Source organism: Myxine glutinosa, chromosome 2 (assembly GCF_964187855.1).
Source record: "Myxine glutinosa chromosome 2, kmMyxGlut1.1, whole genome shotgun sequence".
Lineage (NCBI taxonomy): Eukaryota > Metazoa > Chordata > Myxini > Myxiniformes > Myxinidae > Myxine > Myxine glutinosa.
The window spans coordinates 4632043-4655025 of NC_136262.1; the positions used below are offsets into that span (position 1 = coordinate 4632043).

General features: G+C 46.2%; 1 protein-coding gene across 1 annotated transcript in view; it reads right to left on the bottom strand.

The window, feature by feature from the left end:
• IQGAP1 (IQ motif containing GTPase activating protein 1) overlaps positions 1-22983 on the bottom strand; it is a 236125-nt gene that overhangs the window by 39284 nt on the left and 173858 nt on the right. Inside the window, exons 22-23 of the mRNA XM_078772909.1 lie at positions 22367-22436; positions 6112-6320 (exon numbers count right to left, since the gene is read on the bottom strand). Of these exons, the coding sequence (XP_078629035.1) occupies positions 6112-6320; positions 22367-22436 (279 nt within the window). The remainder of the gene's footprint in view (positions 1-6111; positions 6321-22366; positions 22437-22983) is intronic.

Here is a 22983-nt window from a genome sequence, read left to right on the forward strand (position 1 = left end):
TTCAAAACACCGAACCACCAAATAATTCAAAACACCGAACCACCAAGTAATTTAAAACACCGAACCACCAAGTAATTCAAAACACCGAACCACCAAGTAATTTAAAACACCGAACCACCAAGTAATTCAAAACACCTCACCACCAAGTAATTTAAAACACCTCACCACCAAGTAATTCAAAACACCTCACCACCAAGTAATTTAAAACACACCACCAAGTAATTCAAAACACCTCACCACCAAGTAATTTAAAACACCGAACCAACAAGTAATTCAAAACACCGAACCACCAAGTAATTTAAAACACCTCACCACCAAGTAATTCAAAACACCTCACCACCAAGTAATTCAAAACACCTCACCACCAAGTAATTTAAAACACCGAACCACCAAGTAATTCAAAACACCTCACCACCAAGTAATTTAAAACACCTCACCACCAAGTAATTTAAAACACCGAACCAACAAGTAATTCAAAACACCTCACCACCAAGTAATTTAAAACACCGAACCACCAAGTAATTCAAAACACCGAACCACCAAGTAATTTAAAACACCGAACCACCAAGTAATTTAAAACACCTCACAGCCATAAAACACGTAATAAAAACAACTCACCACCACGAAATTAAAAACACCTCACCACCACAAAATTGAAAACAACTCACCACCACAAAATTAAAAACACCTCACCACCACGTAATTATAAATATCTCACCACCATGTAATTCAAAACACCTCACCACCACGTAATTCAAAACACCTCACCACCATGTGATTTAAAAACACCTCACCACAAAGTAATTCAAAACACCTCACCACAAAGTAATTCAAAACACCTCACCACCACGTAATTAAAAACACCTCACCACCACATCTATCTATAATTCCAGTAATCTCTGTGTGTGTGTGTGTGTGTGTGTGTGTGTTTGTCTGTGACCGCTGTTTCTCGACAACCACGGGTCCGATATACTTGAAACTTGCCAGGTATATTGCTGGGGACCTGAGGATGTGCCTTTTCAAGGTTTCATATTAATCGGAGAAGTAGTTACCGAGCTATGGTGATTTAGCCGTTCGCCGTTCGCTTTGGCTTTGCGAATGGACCAAACCATTCATGTAAATAGAGGGGGGGGTTCTGTGGTCGTTCGCTTTGGCTTTGCGAATGGACCAAACCATTTCATGTAAATAGAGGGGGGGGGGGTTCTGTGGTCGTTACTGCCACGCGGTTTGGAATGTTTTTCCGAACGGGCACCCACGTACGGGCACGTCCTAGTATAGATAAATGACTGTACCCGAGTTGCCGTTTTGTCATGGTTTAAACCAATCATAATTCAAACAATTATTTTGCACAAATGTATTTGTAATATACGTGATATCACATTTTATAAACAATTGAAGCTGGGAAAAAAAAAATTCCCCAAAAAATTCCCCCCAAAAAAAAAAATTGGAAATTTTTTCAAAAAAATACCCTTAGGACATACCGACGGGCGAGATATGTGCATACCAGAAGTTTGGTACGATTTCACAAAAGTTTGAGAAAGTAGTTCAGTGACAAGACAAGACAAGACAACACAAGCCAACACAACACAAGACAGACACTGCACAGATATTTATATAGTATCTGTAATTTGGTGGCCGGTGTGTACCCCGGTTTAGAATAGGTACACCGTATCCCTGCGTGTCCTAAGAGGCGACTGAAAGGGTTGGCGTCAGGAAGGGCATCCGGCCATAAAAACATTGCCTCAAAAAGAGAACCATGACAATTACAACTACATATGGGCAGCGTACAGCCCGAAGTACCCCGTGGGGGACCCCACTCCCTCTCGTCAAAACTCAAGGTGGGGAACCCGATCGAAGCAAACATGGAAAACACTCCATTTATGACGACGAAAAGTCTGATGCCCGACGTGGAGATCGGTTTCTGAGGTTTGGGACATGGAATGTAGGGACAATGACAGGGAGATCAGGAGAAGTGGTGGAAGTATTGGTCAGAAGAAGAGTGGACATATGTTGTGTGCAGGAGACAAGATGGAAGGAAAGTGGTGTGAGAATGGTGAAGGGTAGGCAGGGACAGAAATACAAGTTTGTGTGGCAAGGGTGCCCAGAAGGCGTGAATGGTGTTGGTGTCCTGTTTTCTGAGGAGTTTGTAGACAGTGTGGTGAGTGTGACGAGAGCGAGTGATATGTTGATGATGGTGAAAATGATGATTGGAAAGCTCTTGGTGAACGTCATCTCGGGATATGCTCCGCAGGTTGGTCGGAGCGATGAAGAGAAGGACAAGTTCTGGTGTGCAATAGAGAAGCTGATGGAAAACGTAAAGATAAGGAAGTTGTTGTGGTAGGAGACCTAAATGGACATGTGGGAAGGAGTATGGACAGTTTTGAGGGAGTTCATGGGGGTTACGGATATGGTGTGAGAAATGGAGAAGGTGAAAGGATTTTGGAGTTTGCTGATGGAGCTGATTTGTTGATTTGTAATACTCAGTTCCAGAAAGAGGATAATAAGCTTGTTACATACACGTCAGGTGGGTCGACGACAATCGTTGACTACCTGATGGTGCGTAGGCGAGATAGGGGGCACCTCCGGGACACAAAGGTGATCCCGGGGGAGGAGGCTGTTTCACAGCACCACTTGGTTGTCTGCGACATAAGGTTGAAAGGTGCGAAGAGAGCTCGGCGGGTGAAGTACCAACCGAGAATGAAGGTGTGGAGGTTGAAAGAGGTGACAGTGAGGGAGGCATTAAAAGAGAGGCTGAGTGTGGTAGAGGATGATGTGGTTGAGCTTGAAAGTGGTAGGATGTCAATGAAAGATAGTCTGTTGGGAGCCGTTGGTGAGATATGTGGATGGACAAAAGGCACTCGGAAACATGGTGGTGGGATGATGAAGTTGGAAAGAAGATTGACGAGAAGAGGAAGAAGTTCATGGAGTGGTAGATGGCGAAGGGTACGGGGGCAGAAAAGGAAGAGCATGAAAGTTATAAGGCAGCCAAGAAGGCTGCAAAGAAAGAGGTAGCAAAGGCGCAGGAGACATGTAGGAAAATGTTCAGAGAACGCTTGGATTCGGAAGAGGATCAGAGAGCGGTATTCAAGATTGCAAAGCAGATAGCGAAAGAGAGGTGTGATGTGATGGGGGTGAGTTGCTTGAAGGATGAAGTGGGACAAATCGTTGTGGACCCAGATGGAATTAAAGGAAGATGGAAGAGATATATGGAAATGCTGTTGAATACAGAGAATGAACGGGATGGCAACATAGCGTAACCCAGTATTAGGACCGGCAGAGAAGATAACCGAGAAGGAAGTTGAAGAAGCGATTAAAGCAATGAAGAGTAGAAAAGCGGGAGGGCCGATGGGTGTTGTTGGAGATATGTTGAAGGCAGCGGGAAATTGGGGTGTGAAGAGAATGACAGAGATCTGCAATCTGGTGGTGAAAGAAGGCCGCATTCCAGTGGATTGGGAACTGAGTACCCTCGTCCCTCTATACAAGGGGAAAGCTGACCATCTGGACTGTGGCTCGTATCGAGCGATAAAGTTATTGGAGCATGGAATGAAGGTATTGGAAAGGGTGTTGGAGAGGAGGATAAGGAAGAAAGTGAAGATTGACGAAATGCAGTTTGGACTTATGCCAGGAAGAGGAACGACAGACGTGCTTTTTATTGTGAGGCAGTTGCAGGAGAAGTACATGGAGAAGAGGAAGAAGTTGTTTCTTGGGTTTGTTGATCTGGAGAAAGCATTCAATAGGGTTCCACGTGAAGTAGTGACATGGGCATTGAGGAAGTTAGGAGTGGAGGAATGGTTGATCAGAGTAGTGATGGCAATGTACAAAAGAGCGCGCATAGCTGTAAGGACGAAGGACGGGAACAGTGGTGAGTTTGAGGTGAAGGTGGGAGTGCATCAGGGGTCGGTACTAAGTCCACGACTATTTGTAGCTGTGATGGAGGTGCTGGCTCGGAACGTAAAGGAGGGTTTACCGTGGGAGTTGTTGTATGCAGATGATCTGGTGTTGATTGCAGAAAGTATGGATGGACTGAAGGAGAAGATGAACAAGTGGAAGGAATGTATGGAGACGAATGGTCTGAAGGTGAATATCGGAAAAACAAAGGTGATGGCAAGTGGTAAAGCATGTGGTGAGGTGGAAAGAACTGGGAAGTGGCCATGTGCTTTGTGCAGGAAGGGTGTCGGAGTGAACTCAATTCAATGTACAATGTGCGCTGAGTGGGTTCATCAAAAATGTAGTGGTTTGAGAGGGTCATTAACTAGTGTGGCAGCTACATTCAAGTGTAAGGTGTGCACAGAGGGAGCTGCAGATGGAGGAAAGGTTGAGTTGGATCTTGGAGACGGCGTGTAGCTGGAAGGTGTGAAAACATTTTGTTACCTAGGAGACATGCTGAATGGAGAAGGTGGATCAGACTCGGCAACGGTTGCTAGAGTGAGATGTGCATGGAAGAAGTTTCGGGAACTGAGTGGCGTGCTGACGAGGAGGGGAGTGTCGTTGAAGCTGAAGGGAAAGGTGTATGCTGCATGTGTGAGAAGTGTTATGATTTATGGGAGCGAGACATGGATAATGAATGTAGAGCAGCAACGAAGGCTGGAAAGGGTGGAAATGCGAATGGTTCGGTGGATGTGTGGAGTATCGTTGAGAGAGAGGAAGACACATGATGAATTGGCAAAAGATTATGGGAATAGAGCCTGTGATGGATGCTGTGAAGAGAAACAGTTTGAGAGGGTTTGGTCATGTGTTGAGGAAGGATGAAAGTGACTGGTTGAGAAGAGTGATGGAAATGAATGTGGAAGGAAGTAGAGGACGGGGAAGACCGAGAAAGACTTTGCTAAAGATGGTCGAAGAAGAAATGCGGGCAAGGAGGTTAACAAGGGGAGATGCAGAAAATAGGGAAAAATGGAGAAGATTGTCATGGGGACCACAAGGCTAACCCCCGCTCTTGCAGGGAAAATGGCCTTTAAAATGCATGTTGTTGTTTTGTATCTGTAATTTGGTGCTCCAACCTAATGAGCGAATGTAATGACGTCATCGCCATCCATGTCCGCATTGCTTGCAAAGCTCCAAGGGAGCCATCCAGCAGTGCGTCATTATGGATGTTAAATTCAGATACTGTCAAGTGCATGCAAAACTCACAGTTACCGACCTGGTTTCACCCTTGTTGGGGCTTCATCAGGGCAACACAGTGAGCCTTCCATACACTTGTAACTCTGAAAACCTTTCGGTTTTCGGCTCTGATATGCATTGTCAGCTGTGAGACCTTATATTGACAGGTGTGTGCCTTTCCAAATCATGTCCAATCAATTGAATTTACCACAGGTGGACTCCAATCAAGGTGTAGAAGCATCTCAAAGATGATCAAGAGAATGGCAGGCACCTGAGCTAAATTTCAAGTGTCATAGCAAAAGGGTCTGAATACTTATGTAAATGTGATATTTCAGTTTTTTCCTTTTAATAATTTGCAAAACTTGTTTAAAATCTTGTTTTCTCTTTGTCATTATGGGGTGTTGGGTGTAGATTGATGAGGGGAAAAATGAATTTAAACAATTTCAGCATCAGGCTGCAACATAACAAAATGTGAAAAAAGTGAAGGGGTCTGAATACTTTCTGAATGCACTGTATATAAAATTTAAAAAAATAACCACCTTTAGAGGCCATTTTTCCCGCAAAGCGGGGGTTGGCCTTTTTCGGGAACCGTGGTTGTTGTTGTTTTTTGGTCCCCTTTTTGAAGCAATGTTTTACGGCCGGATGCCCTTCCTGACGCCAACCCTTTCTGTCGCCTTTTAACGACAAACAGGGAATTACCAGTGAACTGGTACTCAATTAGCCGACCTCGGAAGGATGACAGGCTGAGTCAACCCCCCCTGGCGTTAATTCAGCGATCGACCGGGATTCGAACCCAGGATCCTAGGATCCTAGGATCCTAAGCCGGCACCCTAGCCGCTAGCCCAACACCAGGGCTATAGTATACAATATATTGATATGTATTGCTCTGCACTTACAGGACAGGCCATAACCAACTCACTGTGTCCATATAATTCTTACACATGGTGCAACGGAGCAGAGTTGATCAAATCATAATAGTAAGAGTTCACACCCGTGAAGACAAGGTCTGACCTCGAGAGTAATACGATTCTTTACAAGCAGCCCGATCTTGATGTCCATGGTGTTGAGATCCTGTTCTAGCTGTCGAGTATCCCGGATCTCAGTCATGACCTCCTCCCGTAGGCGCATCACCTCCAACTCTTCTTGGAAATCCTGGTCGTTCTGGTCCAGTAGATGCACAAACTTGCGCACAACGTTGACCGGTGCGTCACTCTCGCTTACTAATCAGGGCAATGAAACAATGAATCATACATGTTCAGTGAATAACAGAAAGGTACCCCCAATGTCACTCAAAGTTCTGCACAAAATGCAAGCTTACTGTTGAAAAGAAGAAAGATATTCAAAGTTCAGATCGATTCAAGTACAGATACATTCAAAGTACACCGCCCCCATGCCAAATAAATAAATAACATCCTCCAGCGCGGCATTGCCGGGGCGCCTTCGTGTCCGGCAATACCGCCGTGCAGCTCATAGAGACTATTTGGAGGGAGAGGTGCACAATAATTGATTGATCAATTGCATAATTAAAATCAAGAAATAATCGTAAAATAATTTCTTCATCAATTGGCGAATAGCATACCGAAACCACCAGTGCTTCATTAGAAGCTGTAACTTTTTGAAAATAAATTAAACAAGTACAGATACATTCAAAGTACACCGCCCCCATGCCAAATAATTAAATATCCTCCAACGCGGCATTGCCGGAGCGCCTCTGGCGCCCGGCAATACCGCAGTGCAGCTCATAGAGGCTATTTGGAGGGAGAGGTGCACAATAGTTGATTGATTAATTGCATAATTAAAATCAATAAAAGTATGTCATAAAATATTTTCTTAATCAATTGGCTAATAGCATAACTAAACCACTCGTGTTGCATCCGAAGATGTAACTTTTGGAAATTTAATTAAATAAGTCCACAATAAAAAAATAAAATAATATATTTATTAATCAATAAATTAATTAATCGATAAATTGATTAATCAATAAATCAAAAATACCCTTTACAGACAAATCACTTGGTCATTGTCATGTCCAAATATCAACTTCCAAGCTCAAAAGGTGCCTGAGATATTGCGCAGAAGAGAAAGGAAATATACAAGTACTTACAACAACAACAACATGCATTTTAAAGGCCATTTTCCCTGCTAGAGCGGGGGTTAGCCTTGCGGTCCCCATGACAATCTTCTCCATTTTGCCCTATTTTCTGCATCTCTCCTTGTTAACCCCCTTGCCCGCATTTCTTCTTCCACCATCTTTAGCCAAGTCTTTCTCGGTCTTCCCCGTCCTCTGCTTCCTTCTACATTCATTTCCATCACTCTTCTCAACCAGTCACTTTCATCCTTCCTCAACACATGACCAAACCATCTCAACCTGTTCCTCTTCACAGCATCAATCACAGGCTCTATTCCCATCATCTTCCGCAATTCATCATTTGTCTTCCTCTCTCTCAACGATACTCCGCACATCCGTCGAACCATTCGCATTTCCACCCTTTCCAACCTTCGTTGCTGCTGTACGTTCATTACCCATGTCTCGCTCCCATAAATCATAACACTTCTCACATGCAGCATACACCTTTCCCTTCAGCTTCAACGACACTCCCCTCATCATCAGCACGCCACCACGCCATCAGCACGCCATCAGCACGCCATCAGCTTCCCGAAACTTCTTCCATGCACATCTCACTCCAGCAACCGTTGCCGAGTCTGATCCACCTTCTCCATTCAGCATGTCTCCGAGGTAGCAAAATGTTTTCACACCTTCCAGCTTCACGCCGTCTCCAAGATCCAACTCAACATTTCCTCCATCTGCAGCTCCCTCTGTGCACACCTTACATTTGAATGTAGCTGCCACACTGGTTAATGACCCTCTCAGACCACTACATTTTTGATGAACCCACTCAGCGCACATTGTACATTGAATGGAGTTCACTCCGACACCCTTCCTACACACAGCACAGGGCCACTTCCCAGTTCTTTCCACCTCACCACATGCTTTACCACTTGCCATCACCTTCGTCTTTCCGATATTCACCTTCAGACCTTTTTTCTCCATACATTCCTTCCACGTGTTCATCTTTTCCTTCAGTCCACCCATACTTTCCGCAATCAACACCAGATCATCTGCACACAACAACTCCCATGGTAAACCCTCCTTTACGTTCTGAGCCAGCACCTCTATCACAGCTACAAATAGTAGTGGACTTAGTACCGACCCCTGATGCACTCCCACCTTCACCTCAAACTCACCACTGATCCCGTCCTTCGTCCTTACAGCTGTGCGCGCTCTTTTGTACATTGTCATCACTACTCTGATCAACCATTCCTCCACTCCTAACTTCCTCAATGCCCATGTCAATACTTTGCGTGGTACCCTATCGAATGCTTTCTCCAGATCAACAAACCCAAGAAACAACTTCTTCCTCTTCTCCATGTACTTCTCCTGCAACTGCCTCACAATGAAAAGCGCGTCTGTCGTTCCTCTTCCTGGCATGAATCCAAACTGCATTTCGTCGATCTTCACTTTCTTCCTTATCCTCCTCTCCAACACCCTTTCCAATACCTTCATTCCATGCTCCAATAACTTTATCGCTCGGTACGAGCCACACTCCAGAGGGTCACCTTTCCCCTTGTATAGAGGGACGAGGGTACTCAGGTCCCAATCCACTGGAATGCGGCCTTCTTTCACCACCAGATTACAGATCTCTGTCATTCTCTTCACACCCCAACTTCCTGCTGCCTTCAACATATCTCCCACAACACCCGTCGGCCCTCCCGCTTTTCTACCCTTCATTGCTTTTATCGCTTCCTCAACTTCCTTCTCAGTTATCTTCTCTGCCGGTCCTAAAACTGGGTTACTCTCTATGTTGCCATCCCATTCCTTCTCTGTATTCAACAGCATTTCCATATATCTTTTCCATCTTCCTTTAATTCCATCTAGGTCGACAACGATTTGTCCCACTTCATCCTTCAAGCAACTCACCCCCATCACATCACACCTCTCTTTCGCTATCTGCTTTGCAATCCTGAATACTGCTTTCTGACCCTCTTCCGAATCCAAGCGTTCTCCGAACATTTTCCTACATGCCTCCTGCGCCTTTGCTACCTCTTTCTTTGCAGCCTTCCTGGCTGCCTTATAACTTTCATGCTCTGCTGTTTCTGCTCCCGTACCCTTCGCCTTCTGCCACTCCTTGAACTTCTTCCTCTTCTCGTCAATCCTCTTTCCAACTTCATCATCCTACCACCATGTTTCCGAGTGCCTCGGTGGTCCTTTTGTCCATCCACATACCTCACCAACGGCTCCCAACAGACTAGCTTTCATCGACATCCAACCACTTTCAAGCTCAACCACATCATCCTCAACCCTACTCAGCCTCTCTTTTAATGCCTCCCTTACTGTCACCTCTTTCAACCTCCACACCTTCATTCTCGGTTGGTACTTCACCCGCCGAGCTCTCCTCGCACCTTTCACCCTTACGTCGCAGACAACCAAGTGGTGCTGTGAAACAGCCTCCTCCCCCGGGATCACCTTTGTGTCCCGGAGGTGCCCCCTATCTCGCCTACGCACCATCAGGTAGTCAACGGTTGTCGTCGACCCACCTGATGTGTTTGTAACAAGCTTATTATCCTCTTTCTGGAACTGAGTATTACAAATCAACAAATCAGCTCCATCAGCAAACTCCAAAATCCTTTCACCTTCTCCATTTCTCACACCATATCCGTAACCCCCATGAACTCCGTCAAAACCATCCATACTCCTTCCCACATGTCCATTTAGGTCTCCTCCTACCACAACAACTTCCTCATCTTTCACATTTTCCATCAGCTTCTCTATCGCACACCAGAACTTGTCCTTTTCTTCATCGCTTCGACCAACCTGCGGAGCATATCCCGAGATGACGTTCACCAAGAGCTTTCCAATCATCATTTTCACCATCATCAACCTATCACTCACTCTCGTCACACTCACCACACTGTCTACAAACTCCTCAGAAAACAGGACACCAACACCATTCACGCCCTCCAGGCACCCTTGCCACACAAACTTGTATTTCTGTCCCTGCATACCATTCACCATTCTCACACCATTTCCCTTCCATCTCTTCTCTTGCACACAACATATGTCCACTCTTCTTCTGACCAATACTTCCACCACTTCTCCTGATCTCCCTGTCATTGTCCCTACATTCCATGTCCCAAACCTCAGAAACCGATCTTCACTTCGGGCTGTACCCTGCCCATATGTAGTTGTAATTGTCATGGTTCCCTTTTTGAGGCAATGTTTTTTTATGGCCGGATGCCCTTCCTGACGCCAACCCTCTTAGTCGTCTTTTACGACACGCAGGGATACGGTGTACCTATTCTTATCCAGGGTACACACCGGGAAACGTTTAAAACATGGAAATTCTGGGGGGTGGGGGGGGGGGCGGCGTCAAGGGAAGGATAAAATGAAAATAAACCCCTTCAGCCGGCACTTAGCTTGGCGTCCCAAAGAGTACTTTTAGGAGCTTGGCGGCTGTTGAAACTGGGGTAGCCACTCATGAGGGAAGTGGTCCAAAATGGCGGTGCAGAACACCGCGCGTCGAAGACGCAACAAGCGTGAGGCGAGCAGATTAGACGGCCTCCTTTAGATTCTCTACCCTCAAGTCCAATGCGGCCTTCAGCTTCCAAGAGCCCAGCAGTTGTCCAAAACCTCGTGTGGGGAAATGTGGTATCTGTCCGTCGTCTTGTCCACCGTCCACACGCGGCTCCAAGCTCCGGCGCGAGGAAGCCCTCCGTCCGCCCGCACGCTTCGCCAGGCCCCGATGCTTTATACGACTTGCTTTATACGCATTGTTAAAAGTAAATAATGACATGTTTTCTTTCACAATACAAGTACTTAATTATAAAAAAATATATAACCACCTTTAGAGGCCATTTTTCCCCGCAAAGCGGGGGTTGGCCTTTTTCGGGGACCGTGGTTGTTGTTGTTTTTTGGTCCCCTTTTTGAAGCAATGTTTTACGGCCGGATGCCCTTCATGACGCCAACCCTTTTTGCCGCCTTTAACGACAAACAGGGAATTACCAGTGAACTGGTACTCAATTAGCCGACCTCGGAAGGATGACAGGCTGAGTCAACCCCCCTGGCGTTAATTCAGCGATTGACCGGGATTCGAACCCAGGATCCTAGGATCCTAAGCCTAGCCGCTAGCCCAACACCAGGGTTTTAATTATTGAAAACCAGTACTTAATTAATCGATAATAATTAAGGAACTCATCAATTGATTAATCAAAAAACAAAAATTACAGTTTTTGACAAAGTACGTACTCACTATTGTGCCCAAATTTCAGCTTCCTAGCTCAAATTTTCTGGTCCCTTTTTTTTTTCCCCCCCCCCATTTTTCAAAATTTCAGCTTCCTTTTCTGGTCTTCATCAATGATCTCTCCGACTCTCTGGAAAATCCTCTCTATCTCTTTGCTGACGACTCCACTCTCTGCCGCTCCATTCCTCATCTCTCAGATCGGCAGTCTGCAGCCTCCTCACTCTCTGCAGACCTGGACAAAATCACAGACTGGTCAAACAAGTGGAACATGTCTTTCAATCCTGACAAATCTCACACTCTCACGAGGTCTCTCCGAAAAGACCGACTGGACAACCCTCCAACCTACTTTCTCAACAATCCTCTTCAAGAAGTTCTGTCACTCAAGCTTTTGTGTCTCACTATCTGCCATGATCTTTCCCGGGAAAACCACATTTCCAAGCTGGCCTCCAAAGCCAGTTGCCGACCGGGCATCCTCCGTCATGCAAAGTCCTGCCTTGGCACACCTGAGCTCCTCACCACATACAAGGTTTTCATCCGCAGCTCAAAGGAAAACTGTTCTCCCCACTGGGCCGGTATTCCTGCCTCACACCGAGCTTGGCTTCACGCTGTTTTTTTTTTTGTATACAAGATTGAGGCTCGTGAAAGAGCTCACATTAATCACACAAAAAGTCAAACCGACACAAACCGACACATAAAAAAAAATAAGGGGAGCGGTAGACAAGATGGGGAGAGAGGGTGAAGGACACAAACACAACATTTGAGAGCAGGGACATTGAGAGAACTGTGGGAGGGAGAGGGCTTGGGGGGAGGTGGGAGAGGTATAAAACATATGGACACTGCAAGGACTTCCAGGAAAGAAGTTGGAATTTCGAAAACGTGTATCTGGGGTGAATTAGTGGAGGTAGAAAAGATCAAGGTTTTGGATGGGGGAAGATAAGAAGAGATGGTGGTGAACAGCTGTTTTAAAGACCTGGAGGGAGGAGTGGTATTGAAGGGAGTAGGGGAGTTTGTTCCAGAGGCGGGAAAAAAGGGGAATGAAAGAGTGAAGGTGAGCAGAGAGCTTAGATTTTGGCAGTTTAACCATAAGAGGGTTGCTGGCAGATCTTGTGCAACCTGCAGGAATATTTGGGGGACAAAGCACAGAGAGAGAGCTGGGGAAGCAAGGTCGGAGAGGAGTCGGTAGAAGACAGAAAGACCACCACCCTGCCTGCGGTGAGTGAGTGAAAGGCCCTCGGAGTTAGCTTCATCGCAGGAGATTCCAATGATTCTGAAAGCTTTGGTTTCAACAGCGTGAAGTCGAGCTTGGTGTGAGGCAGGAGCACCGGCCCAGAGGGGAGAACAGTATTCCATTGAGCTGTGGATGAAAGCCTTGTATGTGGTGAGGAGCTCAGGTGTGCCAAGGAAGGACTTCGCACGAGGGAGGATGCCCAGTCGGCGACTGGCTTTGGAGGCCAGCTTGGAAATGTGTTTTTCCCAAGAAAGATTATGGCAGATCGTGAGACCCAAAAGCTTGAGCGACAGAACTTCTTGGAGAGGATTGTTGAGAAAGTAGATGGGAGGCATCCAGTTGGTCTTTTCAGAGAGACATAGTAAGAGTGTGAGATTTGTCAGGATTAAAAGACATGTTCCACTTGTTTGACCAGTCTGTGATTTTGTCCAGGTCTGCAGAGAGTGAGGAGGCTGCAGACTGCCGATCTGAGGGATGAGGGATGGAGCGGCAGAGAGTGGAGTCATCAGCAAAGAGATAGAGAGGATTTTCCAGAGTCGGAGAGATCATTGATGAAGACCAGAAAAAGAACAGGGCCCAGAACACTACCTTGGGGAACTCCAGCTAGAACAGGAAGGAGCGATGAGAGAAATCCATTCAGGGCCACACGTTGACTACGACCAGAGGGGAATGCCGCAACCCAAGCGTGGAGATTTCTATGGATACCATAGGAGGAGAGTTTGGTGGGCAGAGCTGGGTGCCAGACAGTATCGAAGGCACGTGATATGTCAAGGGAGACAGCTCTGATTTCCTGTTTGGCATTGAGGACCTCCATCCATTGTTGAGACAGCAGAAGCAACATGTCCAGAGTAGAATGACCTGGTCTGAATCCAAATTGATGATCGGAGATCAAGCCATTGGAGAAGAGGAAGGATTTGATATCCGAAGCAATGATGGATTCCATGACCTTGCTGATTATTGGGAGCAGGCTGATTGGTCTGTAGTTGCAAGGATCTGTTTTTGCACCTTTTTTGTGTAAAGCGGTAATGTTTGCTGATTTCCAAGATGCTGGCAGATGACCTTGAGCAAAAGAGAGGGTGATAAGAACACAGAGAGAGTGAGATAGAGCGAGAGAGGGTGAGATAGAGCGGCAGAGCAGGATTTTATGACCCGTGGTCTGATGCCGTCTGGTCCAGTTGCAGAATCAGAGTCAAGGTTTGACAAAAACTTATCCACCTTGTCAGGAGAGAAGGACACAGAGTCCAGGAGCAGTTGGGTTCGACTGGGTAAAGTGGGAACAGAGAGAGATGGGTTTGGGACACAAGATTTTGAGGCAAACACAGAGTTGAGGCATTCAGCTTTGTCACGTGCCGTGTCAACTGTGTAGCCATTTGAGGTGAGGGAGGGGCTGGAGGGGGAACAAACACCAGAAACGGATTTGACCAGACACCACCAAGATTTGGAGGAAGGAGACAGGTTTGAGAGTTCATTCTTGCGTGTGGAGAGATAGTGCTTCCTGGCACTCCTGAGGGTAGACACACACTTGTTCCGAGCTTGGTGGAAGGAACTGAGATTGCCTTCAGTTGGATTTGCCTTCCAAGAGGCAAAGGCAAGTTGTGTCAGGGCAACTGCCTCACCACAAGATTCAGTGTACCATGGACGGGAGGAAGGGTAAGACAACTGTTACGGGTTCCTCACCGATCCCCTGGTCTCGGTAAACCTCCGAACCCCGAGAAGAGCCCCGGCAGAAAAATATGTTATTCTCTGTGTTAGAAATCAATAGTGAAACCACACCAATGATTATAAATGGACAGATATTGTATTAACAATCACACACAAGAATAACGGTACAACAAATGGCAATTAATAGTGCACTCTATATACCTTATCGCTTCGGATGGTACCATCACTAAAGTCATATAACTCACTGCGCTCCCAGCGAGTGAAAAGGACACTCCTCAATGTCTCTGTAACCTTTTCCAAGGCGAAGGTGATTCGCTCCTGCGGTCGCTAGAACGGTATCCAGTCGAAGCCCGAATCTCACTCTCCAGTCGAGACTCGAATCGCGTACAGTTGACAATGGCGATCGCCCCACCGAAACTGTACAAAGGCGCCCTCCAGAGGAGCACCTTCACCGCTCACTCAGCACACCGCAACGTAATTCGAGAAGAAGCGGTCGCCCACACACATCCCCGACAGATGGTAGGATGTTGGGGTAAAGCTGGCGAAGCAAAACCTTTGTCGGTGTCCGAAGCGCGAGGTTCACAATGGCTGACGGCTCTTACTCGAGTCGATGCGACTAGGCGAGGATTCGTCAAAATCTCAGCGCCCAAACCTGGCTACGCAGATTCCTCAATTCCAGCGATAATTCCTATCGCCGGATGTCCTTTCAAGGAACTCAAAATTCCCTCGCAACTGTCGGTAGACCACGCTCGCTACGGAGCCTCGACGTCACGCGTCTTCTCCGACTTTTCTCGCCACGCCTCTTCTTCTTCTCTCCCTCGTCTTCCGGTTCGGTTTCCGGTATCATTTAAAGTTAGCCTTTTTAACTTTGGATAACTGTTCGTGAATAATAAACCTTTTGAGAATAATAATAGTACATAATATCAGAAATATGTCAAGTGGGTGAAAACCACAACCACGGAAGTTACGAATCCGTAACACTTCCGCCCCTCAAGAAAGAAAGTTTGAACACAGCGAAAACTTTCTTTGCAGATAAACCCTTTAAACAAACAAAAGTAAACTCACAACCCAAATCCTCAATTCCCGTGAGCAACAATAATAATCAATATTTCCCCCAAAATAAAGCAACAAACTTTCACACAACCCACAGAGCTTTCCCAAGTTAATTCACTCTGGACAAAGCGTCAACAACGACATTGTCCCTGCCCTTTACATGTTCAATTTCCCCGTTGAACCCCTGCAAAGCCAAACTCCATCTCAGCACCCTCTGATTTTTACTTTTAGTTTCTTTTGAATGAAGGTTAAGGGGTGGTGATCAAAAATCCAAAGTCAAGCAAATCTACAGCACTTTTTCCGGGAGGCCGAGCTGAGAGCCAGGTTCCATGCTGGTTGGGTGGGGAGGCCTGGAGTATTCACTCCATGGACGCCTTTAGGAACGTGGAGTTCACGCTTAATCCGTGTAGGAATCTTGGCTCGGCTGCTCCGCAGCATTCAGTGCTTCAACTCTTCCGAACTTTCATAATAATCACGGTTGGACCGCTTGTCACTGTAGTCACATGAATAGCGGTCTCCTTCTCGGCCACTACTCTGATAATCCTTCCTTCGGGAGCTGCCGTAACTCTGGGAGCCTCCATCATAATATCGATTGCGGCCACCACCAAAATTACTATGCCATTGTCCTCCTCTATAGCCCCCTCGACACCTATGAAATGCCTTCCCTACTGTTATGGTCCGACCCTCCAACTCCTTGCTATTCAGATCCTTTTCTGCATCTCTGGCGTCCTTTGAGTTTTCAAACGTGACAAAGCCAAACCCTCTTGACTTTTGTGTCTCCCTGTCTTTTATCAGCAGCACTTCCAAAAGTGGTCCACATTTGCTGAAGGCAGACTCCAGAACATCTTCCTTTGTTTTGAAGTTCAGTCCCACTACAAAGAGCTTGCCAATATTGCCTCCATCCCTGACTTGCGTGTGCTGACACTTAGTTTCAGGGTACTTCCTCTTCTCTTCAGGGCGCTTCCTACTAGGCTTTTCAACAAACATCGGGTTACCAGAAACTTGACTACCGGCCAAATCATTCCCGATAACAAAAGATACTCCCTCTACAGGAAGAGTGGCTTGTAAATCTACGGTGACCGGTCCTGACACCAAATCAGACTCCAAATGGATGACATGAAGTGGAGCTCTAACACAGCCACCAATCCCCTGTAAACGAACACTATCACCAGTTGCCGTCTCCTCTGACAATGGCAAAATGCCTTCAAGCATTAAAGATTGATGTGCTCCTGTGTCCCTCAATACCCTAACAGGTCTCGGGTTAGTCGAGTCTCCATCCAGTGACACAAACCCCTCTGAAAAAAATGGTTGGTAACCCTTTTGAGGGCGATTTCTCACATTTGCCATTGCATTCGGAGTTGTACTAGTCGAACTCCGCTCCTGATTTTCCTTTTCCAGAGCATAACAGTTAACAGTGGGACATCAAGTGTCCAGGTTTATGGCAAAAAGCGCAAGTAGGCCCGGAGGAGAAGCTCGTGGTCTGCCTCGAGCCCCCCGGAGGATAAGTCCGTCTTGGAACTGTAGACCTCTGATCCCTAAGAGTCGCGGTATCCGATCTGTCCTCATAGTCATCTCTAGACCGCCCCCCTGAATCTTCGTTCTCCGCACCGGATGCATCATAACTCTCCGTGTGAACTCTAGGCAGGAAGTTAGGGTTATGGAACCTCATCCTGTGTGTTAAGGCATAGTCATCTGCCATGGTTGCTGCCTCATACAACTTTGGTACTTTCCTTTCCTCCAGATGTACTTTAATGTCCTCATGGACACACTGTTGGAATTCCTCCACCAAGATCAATTGTCGCAATAGTTCGAAGTCTTTCCCGACCCCTTTTGAATCACACCACCGATCAAACATGGTTTCTTTCATTCTGGCAAACTCCACATGGGTCTCACTCTCCCTCTTCCTGGCGTTCCAGCATTTTTGCCGGTAAGCTTCAGGGACCAATTCATAGGCTTTGAGAATGGTTTTCTTCACTATCTCATAATCTGTACATTGCTAAATCAGTAAAGCCGAATAAATATCTTGAGCTTTACCCACCAGAACACTTTGCACTAACATGGTCCAGGACTCCTCCGGCCATTTTAGCATTCGAGCCACTTTCTTAAAGTGTAAAAAAAACTTGGCTACCTCCTTTTCATTGAAGAGTGGAACCAGCCTAACATGTCTTCCAACATCCCAGGTGTTCTGACTAGGTGTCGAACCAGTCAGCATGGGTGGTACCTCTCCCCGTTCTTTCATTAAATCCAGCTCCTTGAGTTTAATTTCCTGCTGAAGCGCCGAGTCCCGTTCCCTTAACTCCCTTTCGGCTTTTCTCTCCTCTGCTTTTTTCTCTTTTTTTTTGTTGTTGTATACAAGATCGAGGCTCGTGAAAGAGCGAAGCCTCTTCTCTTCTCACCTTTCTTCGAGTTCTCTTGCAGCTCTCCTTTCCTCTGCTTTTTTCTCTTCTAACCTTTCCTGGAGTTCTCTTTCCTGTGTTTTTAACCTTTCCTGGCTCCGCAATTGCATCTCCATTTTTTGGAGCTCGACATTGTCTTGTTCTTCTGGTAACCAATCCAAGGCTCCGTCTTTCCATGTTCCTAGTTCCACCATAGATCCTATCACCATTGTCTGCATCTCTGTTTTCTTCATTTTAGCTTGGACCTCCAAGCTAAAATGTTTGGCCAATATCAAGAATTCCGATTTTAGTAACGCTCTGAACTGTGCCTCACTAGGGGTCGCTGCAAACCTCTCTGCATCAAACTCCATGGTGACTATCCGTTAGCACCTGTTAACCTTCACACAAGAAATTTCCCAAAAATTTTTTTGGTCTTTCCCAGACGAAATTTAAGGAATTTAATCCACCGTCCGAGATTTAGGGAATTTAATCAGCAAAGCCGAGCCCCCAATTTTTCCACAGTACAAACCCCCAATTTCAATCTGGATCAATCCTAAATGGATGTTTTTAGGGAATTTGATCCCGGACGAAGGATCAACAGGATGAAAAGTGACGTTTTTCTCAGATGAAAAATGATGATTTTAGAAGTTTGACCTCTTGACCTCAAAAATAATTGGTTTGCCTATTTAGTGACACAATGTGCAAATGCTGTTCAATTTCCAAGTCAATCGGATGAAAATTGATGGTTTTTCAGATGAAAATTGATGATTTTGGAAGTTTTAACTTGAGTTTACCTTTGACCTCATGACGTCAAAAACAGTACGTTTCCCAATTTAGTGACAATATGCAAATGCAGTTCAATTTTCAAGTCAATGGGTTGAGAATTAATGGCTTTTTAGATTAAAATTGATGATTTTAAAAATTTGACCTTGAGTTGACCTTTTGACCTCAAAAATACTTCATTTCCCAATTTAGTGACTCAATATACAAATGCTATTCAATTTTCAAGTCAATCGGATTTAAAATGGCGATTTTAGAAATTTGACCTCCAGATGACCTTTGACCTCAAAATCAATAGGCTTCTCAATTGGGACGACCTATACAACTTGATAAAGTTTCGTGACGATCGGTTTAGAATTGTGACCTGTAGGCAGGTGACAAACAAGCAGACAGACAGACAAAGAAACACGGAACCACAAACGCAACCAACCAATATAGTGTAGCAGCATAGCAAACCTGTTGTGCATTTTGTGATACAAGCACCAAATTTGGCACAAATGTACATTAATATGTTGCGAACATTTTCAGATATTGGGCCACTTGAAATTCTCTCTTTATGTCCGCCATATTGGATTTCAAAATGGCCGCCACTTGAAATCTACATTTGCTATTATCTCTGGACGTAATGCAGCTATTGACTTGATTCTGGTATCTAAATGTATGTTTTTGGGGGCAAGGAATCCAATGGTACCAATTTCAACTTAATATTATCTATCACAGTCTGTTATATAATTTTATTTGGAAATTATCTAGGCAAATATTGGATTCAACACAATACTTTGAAAAGAATGTCTTAGTTCTGTAAATGTCTTCGGTATAATACTGACATGCTACATGGTCTAGTATTTGAGGCTAGGTGTACTGGTATCTGAGGCTAGGTATATACCGGTACTGAAGATACGTGTACATAAACAGTGTCATGTTAACAAGTTCAGCATTGCCACAAGTACATGTATGTTGTTGACTCATCGTCATGTGCAGTCCCCTTCACACACACAGAGGGCTGTGCACTGAAGGGCAGCCTTTTTGCACTTGCAGCGCCTCACACACCCTTTCTTGCACTTGCAAGAAACCAGCTCAATGCAGCTGTGAGCTGCCTCAGTTAGCCTGGTCCAGTAAGGTGTGTACTGTCCTTCTCCAGTCCTTGACCAACCCCAGTTGGTTGGTGGAGGGAGCTCTGGTGCTGGCAGCAGTATCTGACCCCACACATGTCCACCTTGATACACTGCCCTCTTGACATGTTCCTCCAGAGCTGCCTTCGTTGGAGGGATGAGCTGCACATTGTTCTTCCTTGCGAAGAGTTTCCTCCTGGCCTTGTCAATGTCTGTGCATTTGCTGGTTCGATCATACAACAGGATCACGAACCTCTCGATGATGCGCATTGCATCGTCTGGTATGTCACGAGGTGCAGAGGACAGCAGCAGCAGCGCCTCAGTGAGTTCTGGCAGTACCGTCCAGACTGCCCACGCAGTGTTCTTGCCATGTCTATGAAAACTAGACACAGTGTCGCATCCAGTTAGAGCGTGGAACATTGGCAGTGCACGAGCCTTCTCTCGTCCCAATCCAGCTGCTATTTCGTGTGCTGCTAGGTATCGGAAACTCTGGCCTGTTCCGAATGCCAGCCACAGTTTGTCTTCTGGTTGCAACTCCTGTGCCAGGGACACTGCCAGCACCACAACATCGGTGTCTACAGTCCGGATGAGTATTGCATGGTGTCCATGCTGGACTGCGTGAGATGCATGCAGCAACATCCGACTGTCAGCCTCTTCATGGTTACATGGGGCGAGTGAGGTCAGATCTGGCAGTAGTGGCTTGCTGAGCACTGCCTCTCCATCAGTAATGACGAGTTGCTTGTCCTCCTGGTCAAACCATTCCATGAGAGCTGCTGAGTGGAACCTGAACAGCTCGGTCTTGTTGCTGTCCACTCGTAGGAAGTTCTGCCAGTTTCCTGGTATGGCTGCGGCAGCCACCACACGTCTCCGCACACCTTGTCCCCGCTTTGCACGTGTACTACCTTTCAGTGAATCAGCAAGGTAAGTATCCCAGACCAGATCCAGGCGTGACACTGTTTGCAGCTTCGTGGACATATATGGGATGAAGATCTGTTGTGCATACTCTTCAAAGGTCTTTGATGCAGCCGGCTTCAGCATCTGGACGATGGCTGCTCCATCAAGCACAATACAGGTCGTGACAGGAGTCTCTGTCTTTGCGTCGGAGACTTCTTCCAAGCATGTGAGGAGATCACTCTTGGTACCAGTGCAGAGGCTTCCACCATCAGACAATGCAGGAGGACATGCCTGATTCTCGTGACAAAATAACTCCTCAAGGTTTCCATCCCTCGTCTGGCAGCCAATGTACAGGCGTGCGAAGAGTTCACGGTCATTCTTGATGGAGGCGAGCTGTTGCTGACCTTTGCTCTGGCTTCTTGGAGTGGAAGTGCTGAACACCTTCAGCTTGTTACGAGGAATGGGTGCGTCCACTGCCTTTGTTCTGTCCAACAGACACTCTCTGGTGAAAGCCTCGAACTGCTCTTGGCCAATCCTCTTGGCATTCATCACGGTCTCCACAGCAGCAGGATCTGCGATCTCCTTTGTGTCCAGTTTGACTACATCCTGACTCTCCTCCTCGAATGGGTTGCCCATCTCCTCTATGACACCGACGAGAGAGCGAACATCTTTCACAAATGAGGCCTGTACACTTGGCGTCTGATCATGATGACGTGTGTCTGCTGTTTGCCGTCTCCAGTGTTGGTTCCCATCCTGGAATTCTTCGATCACCCTGACAACTTCTGGTCCTGCAACCATCCAGCGACGTAGGGCACTAGGGTTGTCAGTGAGCCCAACTGCTCCACCGTCTCCTTTGATGCAGGCATTATTCTGCTCATGTGCCTGGTCAATCGGGATTGAAGAGAACACCCTCTGTGTTTTCTGAACGGTGAAGTGGCTTTCCCTGAATTTCCTGGCTACATCTGGGTGTTTGATGGTGAGTTCGGCCATGTCCTTCAGGTGCACTGGTATCCACCTAGCATAGTGGGTGTGATCCAGTGCATGGAACCAGGGGACCAGTTCTGTCAGAGCATCGAGGTACATCATTAACGATCCCTGCCTGAGAGAACGCACATACACTAGAACCAACAGTTCTAGTTCCAGCACGGTTGCCCAGTAGTGAAACTGGGGGATGTCTTCTCCTCTCTGGCAACACCAGTCTTCAAACTCCGGAAGGTCCTCTGCATCCCTGGTTTCTCCCAGACAGTAGTGGTTGTAGGCACGGTGTTGCAGGATGTGCAGTGCCGCTGCAGTGATTTGATGAGCTCTTCTTGTGCGGGTGACGTGGGCAGCTCGTAGGAAGGAGTCGGCCGTCCCTGGCGTTGCAATCTCAGCTTGCAAAATCTGCAAATCTTGCAAAAATCAAATCTCTGAATCTGAGATGGCCCAATATCCAGATCTTTTCATAATATGATAGTCTACTAGTGTGCCAAATTTGGTGCTTGTATCACAAAATGCACAATTCTTTTGAATATTTGGGCTAAGCCACCCCACTAATATACTTGAAAAATCTTCGATTTTGCAAGTAACAAGAAAACAACCGGAGTGAAAACTGAGTACTCCCTTTCAGCGTGCGTCATTACCGGGCCCCCTTCGGTGCCCGGCGACGACATTATGCAGAGCCTGGAGATGGCAGAGGAAAGGAGCGGTGTACAAAAAATAATATATAGTATAAAAAGAAAAAAAGCCAACAGACAAGGACAGAAGGCAACAAAGACAGACAGGCGGCCAGAATGATGGACAGGCAGCCAGGATGGACAGGTGGCTAGACAAATAAACAAGAAATACACGAGTAGAGCAAAATAAAAATGAACACAAACTTACTCAGTGTCCGGTAATTTTCTCTGGCTTTGTTCGCTCTGAGGAAGGCCTGGATTTTTACAATGGAATCAACCTGAAAAACAAACATACAAAACCATCCCAAAAAGTGTGTAATAAAGGTTCAGAGGTCAAACCGTGAACCTTCATCAATTGAAAATAAAATTCTGATTTATAGCAAAATTTGAAACTTTTCATCGTCAAAGCGCAACACTCAATCCGGCTCTTGGGCCATCGGTGGGTGTGGAATTACCGTTCCAGACACAAGGACATTACTGGTTATCTGGAAAAATGTCTTATTGTACAAATTCATTTTAGTACAAAAGTTGGGATCACGTGACTACGCGTGTATCTTAATGAGTAAAGCTGAGTTTGGTAAGGAAGTGATGAAGGCAGGCACCACTTCAAATGTCCAAATTCCCTCCCCCACAACACTCCCCACTCCCAATTTTTTTTTTTTAACCAAGGGACTCTCCTTCTTTGTCCATATGCAGCACACGACTGCTGCGCAGCATGACTGGCTGAGGATTCGGCTGTGCCGCTGATGCAGTCCCCCCCTGCTAGTTAGGACAGGAAATTGTAATTTGTTCATGGTGTCGGCGATAACGACTGCTCATCGCAAA